The sequence below is a fragment of the Oncorhynchus kisutch genome, unplaced genomic scaffold (genome assembly GCF_002021735.2).
Source record: "Oncorhynchus kisutch isolate 150728-3 unplaced genomic scaffold, Okis_V2 Okis01b-Okis20b_hom, whole genome shotgun sequence".
In the NCBI taxonomy this organism is placed as follows: Eukaryota; Metazoa; Chordata; class Actinopteri; order Salmoniformes; family Salmonidae; genus Oncorhynchus; species Oncorhynchus kisutch.
The window spans coordinates 4,442,073-4,463,223 of record NW_022261978.1 but is presented as its reverse complement, the minus strand read 5'-3'; the positions used below and the strand labels follow the sequence as shown (position 1 = coordinate 4,463,223).

At 48.2% G+C, this 21,151-nt stretch overlaps 1 protein-coding gene across 1 annotated transcript in view; it reads right to left on the bottom strand.

Moving 5' to 3' along the window:
• Positions 1-1,670: 1,670 nt before the first annotated feature.
• LOC109887321 (MHC class II regulatory factor RFX1) overlaps positions 1,671-21,151 on the bottom strand; it is a 29,487-nt gene continuing 10,006 nt past the window's right edge. Inside the window, exons 7-17 of the mRNA XM_031811056.1 lie at positions 17,397-17,516; positions 16,439-16,560; positions 12,620-12,738; positions 11,384-11,487; positions 11,098-11,249; positions 10,631-10,728; positions 9,477-9,626; positions 8,075-8,286; positions 3,830-3,983; positions 3,698-3,743; positions 1,671-3,605 (exon numbers count right to left, since the gene is read on the bottom strand). Coding sequence (XP_031666916.1) covers positions 3,445-3,605; positions 3,698-3,743; positions 3,830-3,983; positions 8,075-8,286; positions 9,477-9,626; positions 10,631-10,728; positions 11,098-11,249; positions 11,384-11,487; positions 12,620-12,738; positions 16,439-16,560; positions 17,397-17,516 — 1,438 coding nt within the window. The 3' untranslated portion in view covers positions 1,671-3,444. The remainder of the gene's footprint in view (positions 3,606-3,697; positions 3,744-3,829; positions 3,984-8,074; positions 8,287-9,476; positions 9,627-10,630; positions 10,729-11,097; positions 11,250-11,383; positions 11,488-12,619; positions 12,739-16,438; positions 16,561-17,396; positions 17,517-21,151) is intronic.

The window sequence follows — 21,151 nt, the reverse complement described above, 5'->3', positions numbered from 1 at the left end:
CCTCTACACCCTCTACACCCCCCATCCTCTACACCCCCCATCCTCTACACCCCCCATCCTCTACACCCCCCATCCTCTACACCCCCCATCCTCTACACCCCCCATCCTCTACACCCTCTACACCCCCCATCCTCTACACCCCCCATCCACTATACCCCCATCCTCTACACCCTCTACACCCCCCATCCTCTACACCCCCCCATCCTCTACACCCCCCATCCTCTACACCCCCCATCCTCTACACCCCCCATCCTCTACATCCTCTACACCCCCCATCCTCTACACCCTCTACACCCCCCATCCTCTACACCCTCTACACCCCCCATCCTCTACACCCCCCATCCTCTACACCCTCTACACCCCCCATCCTCTACACCCCCCATCCTCTACACCCCCCATCCTCTACACCCCCCATCCTCTATACCCCCCATCCTCTACACCCCCCATCCACTACACCCCCCATCCTCTACACCCTCTACACCCCCCATCCTCTACACCCCCATCCTCTATACCCCCCATCCTCTACACCCCCCATCCTCTACACCCCCCCCCATCCTCTACACCCCCCCATCCTCTACACCCCCCATCCTCTACACCCCCCATCCTCTACACCCCCCATCCTCTACACCCCCATCCTCTACACCCCATCCTACACCCTCTACACCCCCATCTCTACACCCTCCATCCTCTACACCCCCCCCATCCTCTACACCCCCCATCCTCTACACCCCCCATCCTCTACACCCCCCATCCTCTACATCCTCTACACCCCCCATCCTCTACACCCCCCATCCTCTACACCCTCTTACACCCCCCATCCTCTACACCCCCCATCCTCTACACCCCCCATCCTCTACACCCCCCATCCCACTACACCCCCCATCCTCTACACCCCCCATCCTCTACACCCCCCATCCTCTACACCCCTCATCCTCTACACCCCCCATCCTCTACACCCCCCATCCTCTACACCCCCCATCCTCTACACCCACCATCCACTACACCCCCCATCCACTACACCCCCCATCCACTACACCCCCCATCCTCTACACCCCCCATCCACTACACCCCCATCCTCTACACCCCCCATCCACTACACCCCCCATCCTCTACACCCCCCATCCTCTACACACCCCCCATCCACTACACCCCCCATCCTCTACACCCCCCATCCTCTACACCCCCCATCCTCTACACCCCATCAGGACTCCACTGTTGGAGCGTCTGACTGACCCTTCAGTCTCCGTTCACGGAGGGCTATTAACATATTCATACTTAGACTCTTTGATGAGCCGTCCTAAATGCTGCCCTGTTGAAGTACCGATAGGATGCCTGTTTGGGACACACTAAGTGGTTGTCTAAGAGGTCAGTGAACATCATCAGGACTGAAGACCGACAGCTGTAACAACTCGACACCTGGCTCGGGCAAACGCAGTAAATCTCTCTCCCCTTCTCTCTCTATGGCAGTCAGGACAGTGGGTGGGTAAGGTGAGGACAGAGAAGGTTGTAGCCATGCAGGTTGACTGACTCACACAGAACCAATCAAAAGTTTGGACACGCCTACTCATTCCAGGGTTTTTATTTACATTGTCTACATTGTAGAATAATAATGAAGACAAAGCTGTCATCAAGGCAAAGGGTGGCAACTTTGAAGAATATAAAATATATATATTTTGGGTTACTACATGATTCCATATGTGTTATTTCATAGTTTGATGTCATCACTGTTATTCTACAATGTAGAAAAATAAAGAAAAACCCTGGAATGAATCCAAACTACTGACTGGTACTGAAGGTCTGGTTTCAGTCAGAGGTACGTTGTAGACCTCTGTTGACAGGGACATATAGGTCTGGATTCACATTGTAGACCTCTGTTGACAGTGACATATAGGTCTGGATTCAGTCGGAGGTACGTTGTAGACATCTGACAGGGACATATAGGTCTGGATTCAGTCAGAGGTACGTTGTAGACCTCTGTTGACAGGGACATATAGGTCTGGATTCAGTCGGAGGTACGTTGTAGACATCTGACAGGGACATATAGGTCTGGATTAAGTCAGAGGTACGTTGTAGACCTCTGTTGACAGGGACATATAGAAAGGGATTCAGTCAGAGGTACGTTGTAGACCTCTGTTGACAGGGACATATAGGTCTGGATTCAGTCGGAGGTACGTTGTAGACATCTGACAGGGACATATAGGTCTGGATTAAGTCAGAGGTACGTTGTAGACCTCTGACAGGGACATATAGGTCTGGATTAAGTCAGAGGTACGTTGTAGACCTCTGACAGGGACATATAGGTCTGGATTAAGTCAGAGGTACGTTGTAGACCTCTGACAGGGACATATAGGTCTGGATTAAGTCAGAGGTACGTTGTAGACCTCTGACAGGGACATATAGGTCTGGATTAAGTCAGAGGTACGTTGTAGACCTCTGTTGACAGGGACATATAGAAAGGGATTCAGTCAGAGGTACGTTGTAGACCTCTGTTGACGGACATATAGAAAGGGATTAAGTCAGAGGTACGTTGTAGACCTCTGACGGACATATAGGAAGGGATTCAGTCAGAGGTACGTTGTAGACCTCTGTTGACAGTGACATATAGGTTTGGATTCAGTCAGAGGTACGTTGTAGACCTCTGACAGGGACATATAGGTCTGGATTCAGTCAGAGGTACGTTGTAGACCTCTGACAGTGCCCCATTTAAAGGCAGTGTTCCTCAGCGTCTTCACGGTAAATGTTGCATATGTCAGCTCAGTCAGGTATTACCTTTAAATGTTAAGGGTGCTACAACACACCTCAGATTGAATCTCAGCCACGGTATTCGTACAAGACTGTTTCTGCATCCAACAACAAGTTGCCAAGCTAGTGGTAAAGTTAATTAGTGGGATAAGTTGGTCAAATCTGGAACAGACTGTTACCCTGTCTAGTGAAGGGGTCACCGTCTTATGTCACAATGAAGGACCAGTGTGTCTAGTGAAGAGGTCACCGTCTCTTATGTCACAATGAAGGACCAGTGTGTCTAGTGAAGAGGTCACCGTCTCTTATGTCACAATGAAGGACCAGTGTGTCTAGTGAAGAGGTCACTGTCCCTTATGTCACAATGAAGGTGATGAGGAACCATGATAACTAAAAGAGATGAAAAGGTAAGCTGTGAAACCTCTCCTTCGCTTACACACACACGAGAGATCAAGGTGCAGACAGACAGGGTGTGTGAGGTTGCAGGAACAGATAAGGAACTTAATGGCATTGGGATCACAAATGGGCTCATAGCAAACTATCATTAAGGCAAAGGATGAGTGTGTTGTTGAGGGTGTGTGTTGTTGAGGGTGTGTGTTGTTGAGGGTGTGTGTGTTGTTGAGGGTGTGTGTGTGTCATGTTAGCCAACGGCTAAGTCGAGAGCGTGTGTTTCAGTTGTCAGTGTGCGTGTTGGGTGTGTGTGAGTCACTCTGTGTGTGTGGTATTGAACAGTCCCCGGGGGTCAGTCCTGGCTAGCTTGACGGGCGGCTCCAGGGACTCCTCCCCCTCTCCCAGACCAGCGGAGTTAGACGGCACGGTCATCTCTACCCCCTCTTCATCACTCTCCTCCTCCTCCTCTTCCTCATCTGAGACACACACACACACAGATATATTAACCGTTTCCAGGTTTATTGTGGCCACATTATTAGAGATGAAGGGTTGCAGGGTGAGACATTACCTTTATCAGGGTCCTGACAGTTCAGACTCCTGCCCACACTGGCAAACTGAGAGAGAGAGAGAGAGAGAGAGAGAGAGACGATCAGCAGTGCATCGTGTGTGTCGATATGTGTGTTTATGTGTGTGTGTGTACCTCTCCCATGACAGCGATGGGTGTCTCTCCTTTAGCCTGGGCCACTCTGTGTTCTACCAGGTAGTACATGTACTCATCATACAGCAGTCTGATCAGGTGGAAGGATCCGAAGCTGGCAGCACTACGCAGAGTCAGGTCTCTAATCACCATGGAACTGGGGGGGTAGAGAGAGACAGGTCTCTAATCACCATGAAACTGGGGGGGTAGAGAGAGACAGGTCTCTAATCACCATGGAACTGGGGGGGTAGAGAGAGACAGGTCTCTAATCACCATGGAACTGGGGGGGTAGAGAGAGACAGGTCTCTAATCACCATGGAACTGGGGGGGTAGAGAGAGACAGGTCTCTAATCACCATGGAACTGGGGGGGTAGAGAGAGACAGGTCTCTAATCACCATGAAACTGGGGGGGTAGAGAGAGACAGGTCTCTAATCACCATGGAACTGGGGGGGTAGAGAGAGACAGGTCTCTAATCACCATGGAACTGGGGGGGGGGGGGGGGGTGAGAGAGACAGGTCTCTAATCACCATGGAACTGGGGGGTAGAGAGAGACAGGTCTCTAATCACTGGGGGGGGGGGGGGTAGAGAGAGATAGGTCTCTAATCACCATGGAACTGGGGGGTAGAGAGAGACAGGTCTCTAATCACCATGGAACTGGGGGGGGTAGAGAGAGTCAGGTCTCGCTTCACCATGGAACTGGGGGGGTAGAGAGAGACATGTCTCTAATTACCATGGAACTGGGGGGGTAGAGAGAGATAGGTCTCTAATCACCATGGAACTGGGGGGTAGAGAGAGACAGGTCTCTAATCACCATGGAACTGGGGGGTAGATAGAGACAGGTCTCTAATCACCATGAAACTGGGGGGGGGGAACTGGGGGGGTAGAGAGAGACAGGTCTCTAATCACCATGGAACTGGGGGGGGGTAAAGAGAGACATGTCTATAATCGCCATGGAACTGGGGGGTTTAGAGAGAGACAGGTCTCTAATCACTGGGGGGGGGGGGTAGAGAGAGATAGGTCTCTAATCACCATGGAACTGGGGGGTAGAGGGAGACGGGTCTCTAATCACCATGGAACTGGGGGGGGGGTAGAGAGAGTCAGGTCTCTAATCACCATGGAACTGGGGGGGTAGAGAGAGACAGGTCTCTAATTACCATGGAACTGGGGGGGGGTAGAGAGATAGGTCTCTAATCACCATGGAACTGGGGGGTAGAGAGAGACAGGTCTCTAATCATCATGGAACTGGGGGGTAGAGAGAGACAGGTCTCTAATCACCATGGAACTGGGGGGGTAGAGAGAGACAGGTCTCTAATCACCATGGAACTGGGGGGGGTAGAGAGAGACAGGTCTCTAATCACCATGGAACTGGGGGGGGGGGGGTAGAGAGAGACAGGTCTCTAATCACCATGGAACTGGGGGGGGGGGGGGGTAGAGAGAGACAGGTCTCTAATCACTGGGGGGGGGGGGGGGGGGGGGTGAGAGAGTCAGGTCTCTAATCACCATGGAACTGGGGGGGTAGAGAGAGACAGGTCTCTAATCACCATGGAACTGGGGGGGTAGAGAGAGACAGGTCTCTAATCACCATGGAACTGGGGGGGTAGAGAGAGACAGGTCTCTAATCATCATGGAACTGGGGGGTAGAGAGAGACAGGTCTCTAATCACCATGGAACTGGGGGGGTAGAGAGTGACAGGTCTCTAATCATCATGGAACTGGGGGGGTAGAGAGAGACAGGTCTCTAATCACCATGGAACTGGGGGGGTAGAGAGAGACAGGTCTCTAATCACCATGGAACTGGGGGGTAGAGAGAGACAGGTCTCTAATCACCATGGAACTGGGGGGGTAGAGAGAGACAGGTCTCTAATCATCATGGAACTGGGGGGGTAGAGAGAGACAGGTCTCTAATCACCATGGAACTGGGGGGTAGAGAGAGACAGGTCTCTAATCATCATGGAACTGGGGGGTAGAGAGAGACAGGTCTCTAATCACCATGGAACTGGGGGGGTAGAGAGAGACAGGTCTCTAATCACCATGGAACTGGGGGGGTAGAGAGAGACAGGTCTCTAATCACCATGGAACTGGGGGGGTAGAGAGAGACAGGTCTCTAATCATCATGGAACTGGGGGGGTAGAGAGAGACAGGTCTCTAATCACCATGAAACTGGGGGGGGGGGTAGAGAGAGACAGGTCTCTAATCATCATGGAACTGTGGAGGTAGAGAGAGACAGGTCTCTAATCATCATGGAACTGGGGGGTAGAGAGAGACAGGTCTCTAATCACCATGGAACTGGGGGGGTAGAGAGAGACAGGTCTCTAATCACTGGGGGGGGGGGGGGGGGGGTAGAGAGAGACAGGTCTCTAATCATCATGGAACTGGGGGGTAGAGAGAGACAGGTCTCTAATCGTCATGGAACTGGGGAGGTAGAGAGAGACAGGTCTCTAATCACCATGGAACTGGGGGGGTAGAGAGAGACAGGTCTCTAATCGTCATGGAACTGGGGAGGTAGAGAGAGACAGGTCTCTAATCACCATGGAACTGGGGGGGTAGAGAGAGACAGGTCTCTAATCACCATGGAACTGGGGGGGGTAGAGAGAGACAGGTCTCTAATCACCATGGAACTGGGGGGGTAGAGAGAGACAGGTCTCTAATCACCATGGAACTGGGGGGGTAGAGAGAGACAGGTCTCTAATCATCATGGAACTGGGGGGGTAGAGAGAGACAGGTCTCTAATCACCATGAAACTGGGGGGGGGGGGTAGAGAGAGACAGGTCTCTAATCATCATGGAACTGTGGAGGTAGAGAGAGACAGGTCTCTAATCATCATGGAACTGGGGGGGTAGAGAGAGACAGGTCTCTAATCACTGGGGGGGGGGGGGGGGGGGGTAGAGAGAGACAGGTCTCTAATCATCATGGAACTGGGGGGTAGAGAGAGACAGGTCTCTAATCGTCATGGAACTGGGGAGGTAGAGAGAGACAGGTCTCTAATCACCATGGAACTGGGGGGGTAGAGAGAGACAGGTCTCTAATCGTCATGGAACTGGGGAGGTAGAGAGAGACAGGTCTCTAATCACCATGGAACTGGGGGGGTAGAGAGAGACAGGTCTCTAATCACCATGGAACTGGGGGGGGGGGGGGGGGTAGAGAGAGACAGGTCTCTAATCACCATGGAACTGGGGGGTAGAGAGAGACAGGTCTCTAATCATCATGGAACTGGGGGGTAGAGAGAGACAGGTCTCTAATCACCATGGAACTGGGGGGGTAGAGAGAGACAGGTCTCTAATCACCATGGAACTGGGGGGGTAGAGAGAGACAGGTCTCTAATCACCATGGAACTGGGGGGGTAGAGAGAGACAGGTCTCTAATCATCATGGAACTGGGGGGGTAGAGAGAGACAGGTCTCTAATCACCATGAAACTGGGGGGGGGGGGGGGTAGAGAGAGACAGGTCTCTAATCATCATGGAACTGGGGAGGTAGAGAGAGACAGGTCTCTAATCATCATGGAACTGGGGGGTAGAGAGAGACAGGTCTCTAATCACCATGGAACTGGGGGGGTAGAGAGAGACAGGTCTCTAATCACTGGGGGGGGGGGGTAGAGAGAGACAGGTCTCTAATCATCATGGAACTGGGGGGTAGAGAGAGACAGGTCTCTAATCACCATGGAACTGGGGGGGTAGAGAGAGACAGGTCTCTAATCATCATGGAACTGGGGGGGTAGAGAGAGACAGGTCTCTAATCACCATGAAACTGGGGGGGGGTAGAGAGAGACAGGTCTCTAATCATCATGGAACTGGGGGGTAGAGAGAGACAGGTCTCTAATCACCATGGAACTGGGGGGTAGAGAGAGACAGGTCTCTAATCACCATGGAACTGGGGGGGTAGAGAGAGACAGGTCTCTAATCATCATGGAACTGGGGGGGTAGAGAGAGACAGGTCTCTAATCACCATGAAACTGGGGGGGGGGGTAGAGAGAGACAGGTCTCTAATCATCATGGAACTGGGGGGTAGAGAGAGACAGGTCTCTAATCATCATGGAACTGGGGAGGTAGAGAGAGACAGGTCTCTAATCACCATGGAACTGGGCAGGTAGAGAGAGACAGGTCTCTAATCACCATGGAACTGGGGGGGTAGAGAGAGACAGGTCTCTAATCACCATGGAACTGGGGAGGGACAAGAAGAGGAGGGAAACATTCAAATCAAAGAGCCTTTGATGCTCACTGTCTCTGATTCAAAACATCCTCTTCTCTCACCTGTAGAAGCTCCACCGCAGCAGGAAGAGCTTGGCAGCCTGAGGGAAGGCTGCAGGGCTGTGTGGGTAGGGCTTTAGGACCTGGGAGACCACGCCGTCCAGCCAGGCAGCCCACTGCTCCAGAGAGTTATGTTGTTGTAGCGTCTGCTTGAAGTCCTGCTCCAACCTCTGGATCACAGCATCCTCACAACCACACACCCACGACGCCTGTTCCTACAGGGGAGAGACAGGAGTATAGGATCACAGCATCCTCACAACCACACACCCACGACGCCTGTTCCTACAGGGGAGAGACAGGAGTATAGGATCACAGCATCCTCACAACCACACACCCACGACGCCTGTTCCTACAGGGGGGAGACAGGAGTATAGGATCACACCATCCTCACAACCACACACCCACGACGCCTGTTCCTACAGTGGGGAGAGAGAGACAGGAGTATAGGATCACAGCATCCTCACAACCACACACCCACGACGCCTGTTCCTACAGGGGGGAGAGAGAGACAGGAGTATAGGATCACAGCATCCTCACAACCACACACCCACGACGCCTGTTCCTACAGGGGGGAGAGAGAGACAGGAGTATAGGATCACAGCATCCTCACAACCACACACCCACGACGCCTGTTCCTACAGGGGGGAGACAGGAGTATAGGATCACAGCATCCTCACAACCACACACCCACGACGCCTGTTCCTACAGGGGGGAGAGAGAGACAGGAGTTTAGGATCACAGCATCCTCACAACCACACACCCACGACGCCTGTTCCTACAGGGGGGAGAGAGAGACAGGAGTATAGGATCACAGCATCCTCACAACCACACACCCACGATGCCTGTTCCTACAGGGGGGAGAGAGACAGGAGTATAGGATCACACCATCCTCACAACCACGACGCCTGTTCCTACAGGGGGGGAGAGAGAGACAGGAGTATAGGGTGGAGAGAGAGAGACAGGATTTTTGGTTGGAGAGAGACACAGGATTATAGGTTGGAGAGAGAGAGAGACAGGAGTATAGGATCACACCATCCTCACAACCACACACCCACGACACCTGTTCCTACAGGGGAGAGAGAGACAGGAGTATAGGTTGGAGAGAGAGAGACAGGAATATAGGTTGGAGAGAGAGAGACAGGAATATAGGTTGGAGAGAGAGAGACAGGAATATAGGTTGGAGAGAGAGAGACAGGAATATAGGTTGGAGAGAGAGAGACAGGAATATAGGTTGGAGAGAGAGAGACAGGAATATAGGCTGGAGAGAGAGAGAGACAGGATTATAGGTTGGAGAGAGAGAGAGGTAGTGGTTAGAAGGTATCCAGACAGAGAGAGGTAGTGGTTAGAAGGTATCCAGACAGAGAGAGAGAGAGGTAGTGGTTAGAAGGTATCCAGACAGACGTACCTGCACGTTAGTGAAGTCAACTCTGTTGAGGTCACTCAGCATCTGATTGATCTGGGCGGTGTTCTGGAGGACGGCCCTGGCTGCCTGGGCCAGGTGGTTTAGACTGGTGTAGCGACGCAGCGTCTGGGCAAACGCTCCGGCACACATCACCTGGAGGGGAGGAAGACGGGAGAGAGGAGGGGAGGAGGGGGAGAGGAGAGGAAGAGGGGGAGATGGGAGAGAGGAGGGAAGGAGGGGGAGAGGAGAGGAGGGGGAGACGGGAGAGAGGAGGGGAAGAGGGGGAGACGGGAGAGGAGGAGGGGGAGGAGTGGGAGACGGGAGAGAGGAGGGGGAGACGGGAGTGAGGAGGGGAGGAGGGGGAGACGAGGAGGGAGAGAGGAGGGGAGGAGTGGGAGACGGGAGAGACGGGAGAGAGGAGGGGGAGACGGGAGAGAGGAGGGGAGGAGTGGGGAGACGGGAGAGACGGGAGAGAGGAGGGGGAGACGGGAGAGGGGAGGGGGAGACGGGAGAGAAGAGGGGAGGAGGGAGAGACGGGAGAGAGGAGGGGGAGACGGGAGAGAGGAGGGGGAGACGGGAGAGAGGAGGGGGAGACGGGAGAGAGGAGGGGAGGAGTGGGAGATGGGAGAGAGGAGGGGGAGGAGTGGGAGACGGGAGAGAGGGGGGGAGGAGGGAGAGAGGAGGGGAGGAGGGAGAGACGGGAGAGAGGGGGGGAGGAGGGAGAGAGGAGGGGAGGAGGGAGAGACGGGAGGGAGAGACGGGAGAGAGGAGGAGAGACGGGATGGAGGAGGGAGAGACGGGAGAGAGGAGGGAGAGACGGGAGAGAGGAGGGAGAGACGGGAGAGAGGAGGAGAGAGGAGGGAGAGAAGAGGGGAGGAGGGAGAGACGGGAGGGAGGAGGAGGGGAGGAGGGAGAGAAGAGGGGAGGAGACGGGAGGGAGGAGGGAGAGACGGGAGGGAGGAGGGAGAGACGGGAGGGAGGAGGGAGAGACGGGAGGGAGGAGGGGAGGGAGGAGGGAGAGACATGGAGGAGGGGGAGACGGGAGAGAGAGGTAATGTAGTTTTGTGGAAGAGTGTTTGTATTGTGTGTGTGTGTGTGTGTGTGTGTGTGTGTGTGTGTGTGTGTGTGTGTGTGTGTGTGTGTGTGCGTGATCACACCTTCATGCGGACCATCTCCTCTGGTATGTTCATCATGGCGCTTGTCAGCCAGCTCTCTAGACTCTTGGCAAAGTTACGGATGGCTTGAGTTAAGGCACCTGACAGAGAGAGAGAGAGAGAGAGGGAGATGACAGAGAGGGAGATAGGGAGGGAGGTGATTAGAGATGAGAGAGAGGGAGATAGGGAGGGAGATGATTAGAGATGAGAGAGAGGGAGATGATTAGAGATGAGAGAGAGGGAGATGAGCGAGAAATGTAGCTAGTCATATGTTTTAGAAGACATTACATGTGCTGTCATTTAGTGTAATGTAGCTCTAATGTCATGTGGCTCTAATGTCATGTTGTGTGGCTCTAATGTCATGTTGTGTAGCTCTAATGTCATGTTGTGTAGCTCTAATGTCATGTTGTGTAGCTCTAATGGCATGTAGACCTAATGTCATGTTGTGTAGCTCTAATGTCATAACTCACTGGGGATGGGTCGTAATACGTCAGGGATAAGGATCTCCACCAGGGTCTGGTACAGTGTGTTGTCACAGTCTCTGGTCCAGTGAACAACTGGCTGGTACTTACACAGCACCACAAGGTACCACTTAGGCAGACGCTCCTCTGACTCACCATGACTGGACACACACACACACACACACACACACACACACACACACACACGTTGTTAGATTGTGTGTGTTAATGTGTGACATGTAGAATGTGTGTGTGTTGTAATGTGAGACATGTAGAACGTGTGTGTTTCACTCACACGCTGAGTGTGTCTGCGTCGATGCTCTCGCTGAACCTCCAGAAGGTTTTCCACAGCGTCTCCACCAGAGTGAACTGCAGGTTCACCATCACATCCAGAATGGCCTGCACAGACATGACATAGCACTACGTAAGAATGATAAAACACTACGTAAGAATGATAACACTACATTAGACTGACATAGCACACCTGTAGACTGACATAGCACTACGTAAGAATGATAAAACACTACATTTGTCTGACATTACACTACATTAGACTGACATAGCACACCTGTAGACTGACATAGCACTACGTAAGAATGATAAAACACAACCTTTGTCTGACATTACACTACATTAGACAGAGATAGCACTACATTAGACAGAGATAGCACTACATTAGACAGAGATAGCACTACATTAGACAGAGATAGCACTACACTAGACAGAGATAGCACTACATTAGACAGAGATAGCAATACATTAGACAGAGATAGCACTACATTAGACAGAGATAGCACTACATTAGACAGAGATAGCAATACATTAGACAGCGATAGCACTACATTAGACAGAGATAGCACTGCATTAGACAGAGATAGCACTGCATTAGACAGAAACAGCACTGCATTAGACAGAGATAGCACTACATTAGACAGAGATAGCACTACATTAGACAGAGATAGCACTACATTAGACAGAGATAGCACTACATTAGACAGAGATAGCACTACATTAGACAGAGATAGCACTACATTAGACAGAGATAGCACTGCATTAGACAGAGATATCACTACATTAGACAGAGATAGCACTACATTAGACAGAGATAGCACTACATTAGACAGAGATAGCACTGCATTAGACAGAGATATCACTACATTAGACAGAGATAGCACTACATTAGACAGAGATAGCACTACATTAGGTTGACAAAGCACTGCATAAGACAGACATAAACACTACATTAGACAGAGATAGCACTACATTAGACAGAGATAGCACTACATTAGGTTGACAAAGCACTGCATAAGACAGACATAAACACTACACAAGGCTGTCATACATTTTCATTACACTACAATAGACTAACACACCATTTCCCAACCCTGGTCCTGGAACTAAAACACCTGATTCTACATCTCAACTCATCATCGTTATCGCTAGTGGAATCAAGACAGACATAGTAGGCACAACACTTCATAAGACTGCCATAAGACTGGCACAAGCCAGCAGTGCGTAGTAGACTGTTTACCTCACAGTGTTCCCTGTAGAGCTGTTGGAAGGCTGCGACGTGTTCTGGAACGATCCCATCAGGAAGAGGTCTGTCCTGCAGATCCAACTCTGGGAACTCAGGCAGCGCCCGTGACGCGTCTGGACAACAACAACGGTTACATTGCTGTGTTATTATGTGTGGAATTACATGTCGACGATTTACAATGTGTTGATCTGTGTGCTTCACATTGGTTTAGTATGTTTCCTAGCATTGTTAATGCCATTATTTACATACGGAGACATTCTTGTTACTACTTGTGTGTGTGTGTGTGTGTGATGCACATTTCGGTAAATTCTTCTGCCGACTAACCAACCCTCGTTACCCGGTCAACAAACGGTTGAACAGTAAAATGACCAACAGGAGATACTATACATACAAAGACCTGACATGTTAATGGAAACATGCAACACTAGCAGGCCTGTCATCGTCCAGTCAAAAGGCTCTCGCCTCTAATTGGACAACTCCTGTAATGAAGCAGATCATAAAACATCATTTTAAAACAACACCATTCTACACAGAGCACCTGATCCCAGCCGTTCCATATGTGTTAGGAACCAGGAGGAGAAATCTAATAGCAACTAGGATGATAATACGACTAGGACGGGATGATAATACGACTAGGACGGGATGATAACACGACTAGGATGGGATGATAATACGACTAGGACGGGATGATAACACGACTAGGATGATAATACGACTAGGATGATAATACGACTAGGATGATAATACGACTAGGACGGGATGATAACACGACTAGGATGGGATGATAATACGACTAGGATGGGATGATAACACGACTAGGATGGGATGATAATACGACTAGGACGGGATGATAACACGACTAGGATGATAATACGACTAGGATGATAATACGACTAGGATGATAATACGACTAGGACGGGATGATAACACGACTAGGATGGGATGATAATACGACTAGGATGGGATGATAACACGACTAGGATGGGATGATAATACGACTAGGACGGGATGATAACACGACTAGGATGATAATACGACTAGGATGATAATACGACTAGGATGATAATACGACTAGGACGGGATGATAACACGACTAGGATGGGATGATAATACGACTAGGATGGGATGATAACACGACTAGGATGGGATGATAATACGACTAGGACGGGATGATAACACGACTAGGATGATAATACGACTAGGATGATAATACGACTAGGATGATAATACGACTAGGACGGGATGATAATATGACTAGGATGATGATAATACAACTAGGACGGGATGATAATATGACTAGGATGATGATAATACAACTAGGACGGGATGATAATATGACTAGGATGGGATGATAATACGACTAGGACGGGATGATAATATGACTAGGATAATGATAATACAACTAGGACGGGATGATAATATGACTAGGATGATGATAATACAACTAGGACGGGATGATAATATGACTAGGATGATGATAATACAACTAGGACGGGATGATAATATGACTAGGATGATGATAATACAACTAGGACGGGATGATAATACGACTAGGACGGGATGATAATACGACTAGGACGGGATGATAATCCGACTAGGACGGGATGATAATCCGACTAGGACGGGATGATAATCCGACTAGGACGGGATGATAATCCGACTAGGATGGGATGATAATCCGACTAGGACGGGATGATAATACGACTAGGACGGGATGATAATACGACTAGGACGGGATGATAATACGACTAGGACGGGATGATAATACGACTAGGACGGGATGATAACACGACTAGGACGGGATGATAACACGACTAGGATGATGATAATACGACTAGGATGGGATGATAATACGACTATGATGAGATGATAATACGACTAGGATGATAATACGACTAGGATGATAATATGACTAGGATGGGATGATAATATGACTAGGATGATAATACGACTAGGATAGGATGATAATACGACTAGGATGGGATGATAATATGACTAGGATAATGATAATAATATGACTAGGATGATGATAATACGACTAGGATGAGATGATAATACGACTAGGATGGGATGATAATACGACTAGGATGGGACGATAATACGACAAGGATGGGACGATAATACGACTAGGATGGATGATAAAACGACTAGGATGGGATGATAATACGACTAGGATGATAATACGACTAGGATGGGATGATAATACGACTAGGATGGGATGATAATACGACTAGGATGGGATGATAATATGACTAGGATGATAATACGACTAGGATGGGATGATAATACGACTAGGATGAGATGATAATACGACTAGGATGAGATGATAATACGACTAGGATGAGATGATAATACGACTAGGATGGGATGATAATACGACTAGGATGGGATGATAATACGACTAGGATGGGATGATAATACGACTAGGATGGGATGATAATACGACTATGATGAGATGATAATACGACTATGATGAGATGATAATACGACTAGGATGATAATACGACTAGGATGATAATACGACTAGGTGAGACGATAATACGACTAGGATGGGACGATAACACGACTAGGATGGGACGATAACACGACTAGGATGGGACGATAACACGACTAGGATGGGACGATAACACGAATAGGATGGGACGATAACACGACTAGGATGGGACGATAACACGACTAGGATGGGACGATAACACGACTAGGATGGGACGATAACACGACTAGGATGGGACGATAACACGACTAGGATGGGACGATAACACGACTAGGATGGGACGATAACACGACTAGGATGGGACGATAACACGACTAGGATGGGACGATAACACGACTAGGACGGGATGATAACACGACTAGGATAGATGATAACACGACTAGGATAGATGATAACACGACTAGGATGGATGATAACACGACTAGGATGGATGATAACACGACTGGCTTTGTCTTCTGGGCAACAGAAGAAAGTTGGTGTGAAAATCAGTAGAACAGGAGAGAAATGCTGGTTAACGGCATCAGGGAGTCTTTATAAAATAATTGCCTCCACATTCCTATAGACTCATTTTGACAAGGCTACTTTGAAGAAAGGCAAGACCTGCCTCTTTGTTTGAAGTAAAGTAAAACACTCAGGTTTCAAACAATTCTAGTGCAAAGTGGTGTGTGACTTGCTGACAGCCTGCCTGCGTTGACTAAAGCCCAGCACGTTACAGCCCAGCACGTTACACCCCAGCGCGTTACACTCCAGCGCGTTACCCCCCAGCGCGTTACCCTGCAGCGCGTTACCCCCCAGCACGTTACACTCAGGGCGCGTTACACCCCAGCGCGTTACACCCCCAGCGCGTTACACCCCCAGCGCGTTACCCCCCAGCGCGTTACCCCCCAGCGCGTTACCCTGCAGCGCGTTACCCTGCAGCGCGTTACCCAGCAGCACGTTACACTCAGGGCACGTTACCCCCCCAGCACGTTACACCCCCAGCAGGTTACACCCCAGCACGTTACACCCCAGCACGTTACACCCCAGCACGTTACACCCCAGCACGTTACACCCCAGCGTTACACCCCCAGCACGTTACACCCCCAGCGCGTTACACCCCCAGCGCGTTACCCCCAGCGCGTTACCCCCCAGCACGTTACCCCCAGCACGTTACACCCCAGCACGTTACACCCCAGCACGTTACACCCCAGCACGTTACACCCCAGTACCATCTTTTAGACAGCTCTCGAGCTGTCTGACAGATGATAGGCTATTCCGCTCCTCTGTGTGTGTCTCTGTGTGTGTGTGTGTGTGTGTGTACCTAGTCCCTGTCCACTCACCCAGGAACTGCTGATATTGTTGCACTTGAGCTGAGATGTCACTGAGCCCCGCCCCCTGCTGCTGCCCCGCCCCCAGAGACATCCCATTGGACATGCCCTCCACCTTCAGAACCGGCTTTACCCTATTGGACAGAACAGCTGTCAAAAGAGAGAGAGAGACAGGAAGAGAGAGAGACAGGAAAAGAGAGAGAGAGACAGGAAAAGAGAGAGAGAGAGAGACAGGAAAAGAGAGAGAGAGAGAGAGACAGGAAAAGAGAGAGAGAGAGAGAGACAGGAAAAGAGAGAGAGAGAGAGAGACAGGAAGAAAGAGAGAGAGAGACAGGAAGAAAGAGAGAGAGAGAGACAGGAAGAAAGAGAGAGAGAGAGACAGGAAGAAAGAGAGAGAGAGAGACAGGAAGAAAGAGAGAGAGAGAGACAGGAAGAAAGAGAGAGAGAGAGACAGGAAGAAAGAGAGAGAGAGAGACAGGAAGAAAGAGAGAGAGAGAGACAGGAAGAAAGAGAGAGAGAGAGACAGGAAGAGAGAGAGAGAGACAGGAAGAGAGAGAGAGAGACAGGAAGAGAGAGAGAGAGACAGGAAGAGAGAGAGAGACAGGAAGAGAGAGAGAGAGACAGGAAGAGAGAGAGAGAGAGACAGAGAGAGAGAGAGAGAGAGAGACAGGAAGAGAGAGAGAGAGAGACAGGAAGAGAGAGAGAGAGACAGGAAGAGAGAGAGAGAGACAGGAAGAGAGAGAGAGAGACAGGAAGAGAGAGAGAGACAGGAAGAGAGAGAGAGACACAGGAAGAGAGAGAGAGACAGGAAGAGAGAGAGAGACACAGGAAGAGAGAGAGAGACACAGGAAGAGAGAGAGAGACAGGAAGAGAGAGAGAGACAGGAAGAGAGAGAGAGACAGGAAGAGACAGGAAGCGACAGAGAGACAGGAAGAGACAGAGAGACAGGAAGAGAGAGACACCCCCCTACCTGTGTTTCTGAGAGAAGGGTTGCTGTCTCAAGGCGAGGTGCTGGTGGTCGTCTATCAGACGGAGCAGAGAGGAGGTGGCCTTGATACGAAGACCATAGTAGTGGTACTTCGAGTTCCCTCTGAGACACAGGGGCATCTGATTATTACATGACATTACCGGAGCTGCCTCTGCCACTATGGAACAGGTGTGTTATATACAGTTGAAGTCGGACGTTTACATACACTTAGGTTGGAGTCATTAAAACACTTTTTTCAACCACTCCACAAATGTCTAAAAATGTTATTTCACCTTTATTTATCCAGGTGGCCAGTTGAGAACAAGTTCTCATTTACAACTGCGACCTGACCATGATAAAGCAAAGCAGTGCGACTCAAACAACAACACAGAGTTACACATGGAGTAAACAACAAACAAGTCAATAACACAGTAGAACAAAAAGACAGTCTATATACAATGTGTGCAAAGGTGATAGATGAATAGATGATGTGTAAGTAGTGATACTGGTGTGTAAGTAGAGATACTGGTGTGCAAAAGAGCAGAAAGGTAAATAAAAACAATATGGGGATGAGGTTGGTAGATTGAGGTTGACTGTGAACAAACTATAGTTTGGGCAAGTCGGGTTAGGACATCTACTTTGTGCATGACACAAGTCATTTTTCCAACAGTTGTTTACAGACAGATTATTTCACTTATAATTCACTGTATCACAATTCCAGTGGGTCAGAAGTTTACAAACACTAAGCTGACTGTGCCTTTAAACAGCTTGGAAAATTCCAGAAAATTATGTCATGGCTTTAGAAGCCTCTGATAGGCTAATTGACATTATTTGAGTCAATTGGAGGTGTACATGTGGATGTATTTTAGGGCCTACCTTCAAACTCAGTGCCTCTTTGCTTGACATCATGGGAAAATCAAAGACCATCAAGAAAAAAATTGTCGACCTCCACAAGTCTGGTTCATCCTTGGGAGCAATTTCCAAATGCCTGAAGGTACCAGGTTCACCTGTACAAACAATAGTACGCAGGTATAAACACCATGGGACCACGCAGCCGTCATACCGCTCAGGAAGGAGACGCGTTCTGTCTCCTAGAGATGAACGTACTTTGGTGCAAAAAGTGCAAATCAATCCCAGAACAACAGCAAAGGATCTTGTGAAGATGCTGGAGGAAACAGGTACAAAAGTATCTACATCCACAGTCCAATATCAACATAAACTGAAAGGCCGCTCAGCAAGGAAGAAGCCGTTGCTCCAAAACCGCCATAAAAAAGCCAGACTACGGTTTGCAACAGCACATGGGGACAAATATCATACTTTTTGGAGAAATGTCCTCTGGTCTGATGAAACAAAAATAGAACTGTTTGGCCATAATGACCATCGTTATGTTTGGAGGAAAAAGGGGGAGGCTTGCAAGCCGAAGAACACCATCCCAACCGTGAAGCACAGGGGTGGCAGCATCATGTTGTGGAAGAAGAACACCATCCCAACCGTGAAGCACGGGGGTGGCAGCGTCATGTTGTGGGGGTGCTTTGCTGCAGGAGGGACTGGTGCACTTCACAAAATAGATGACGTCATGAGGTTGGAAAATTATGTGGATATTTTGAAGCAACATCTCAAGAAATCAGTCAGGAAGTTAAAGCTTGGTCGCAAATGGGTCTTCCAAAGTTGTGGCAAAATGGCTAAAGGACAACAAAGTCAGGGTATTGGAGTGGCCATCACAAAGCCCTGACCTCAATCCTATAGAAAATGTGTGGGCAGAACTGAAAAAGCGTGTGCGAGCAAGGAGGCCTACAAACCTGACTCAGTTACACCAGCTCTGTCAGGAGGAATGGGACGAAACGTTTGGCCCAAGTTAAACAATTTAAAGGCAATGCTACCAAGTACTAATGCTACCAAGTACTAATGCTACCAAGTAAACTTCTGACCCACTGGGAATGTGATGAAAGAAATAAAATCTGAAATAAATCATTCTCTCTACTTTTATTCTGACATTTAACATTCTTAAAATAAAGTGGTGATCCTAACTGACCTAAGACAGGGAATTTTTACTAGGATTAAATGTCAGGAATTGTGAAAAAACTGAGTTTAAATGTATTTGGCTAAACTGTATGTAAACTTACGACTTCAACAGTAGACATGTGTGTTATATAGATGTGTGTATAGTGTACATACCGTGTGTTATATAGTGTATAGTGTACATACTGTGTGTTATATAGTGTATATACCGTGTGTTATATAGTGTATAGTGTACATACCGTGTGTTATATAGTGTATAGTGTACATACCGTGTGTTATATAGTGTATAGTGTACATACCGTGTGTTATATAGTGTATAGTGTACATACCGTGTGTTATATAGTGTATAGTGTACATACCGTGTGTTATATAGTGTATAGTGTACATACCGTGTGTTATATAGTGTATAGTGTACATACCGTGTGTTATATAGTGTATAGTGTACATACCGTGTGTTATATAGTGTATATACTGTGTGTTATATAGTGTATAGTGTACATACCGTGTGTTATATAGTGTATAGTGTACATACCGTGTGTTATATAGTGTATAGTGTACATACTGTGTGTTATATAGATGTGTGTATAGTGTACATACCGTGTGTTATATAGTGTGTGTTATATAGATGTGTGTTATATAGATGTGTGTATAGTGTACATACCGTGTGTTATATAGTGTATAGTGTACATACCGTGTGTTATATAGTGTATAGTGTACATACCGTGTGTTATATAATGTATAGTGTACATACTGTGTGTTATATAGTGTATAGTGTACATACTGTGTGTTATATAGTGTATAGTGTACATACTGTGTGTTATATAGTGTACATACCGTGTGTTATATGGTTTATAGTGTACATACCGTGTGTTATATAGTGTATAGTGTACATACCGTGTGTTATATAGTGTATAGTGTACATACCGTGTGTTATATAGTGTACAGTGTACATTCCGTGTGTTATATAGTGTATAGTGTACATACCGTGTGTTATATAGTGTATAGTGTGCATACCGTGTGTTATATAGTGTATAGTGTACATACCATGTGTTATATAGTGTATATACTGTGTGTTATATAGTGTATAGTGTACATACCGTGTGTTATATAGTGTATAGTGTACATACCGTGTGTTATATAGTGTATAGTGTACATACCGTGTGTTATATAGTGTATAGTGTACATACCGTGTGTTATATAGTGTATAGTGTACATACCGTGTGTTATATAGTGTATAGTGTGCATACCGTGTGTTATATAGTGTATAGTGTACATACCGTGTGTTATATAGTGTATAGTGTACATACCGTGTGTTATATAGTGTATAGTGTACATACCGTGTGTTATATAGTGTATAGTGTACATACCGTGTGTTATATAGTGTATAGTGTACATACCGTGTGTTATATAGTGTACATACCGTGTGTTATATAGATGTGTGTGTTATAGTGTATAGTGTACATACCGTGTGTTATATAGTGTATATACTGTGTGTTATATAGTGTATAGTGTGCATACCGTGTGTTATATAGTGTATAGTGTGCATACCGTGTGTTATATAGTGTATAGTGTGCATACCGTGTGTTATATAGTGTATAGTGTACATACCGTGTGTTATATAGTGTATAGTGTACATACCGTGTGTTATAGTGTATAGTGTACATACCGTGTGTTATATAGTGTATAGTGTACATACCGTGTGTTATATAGTGTATAGTGTACATACCGTGTGTTATATA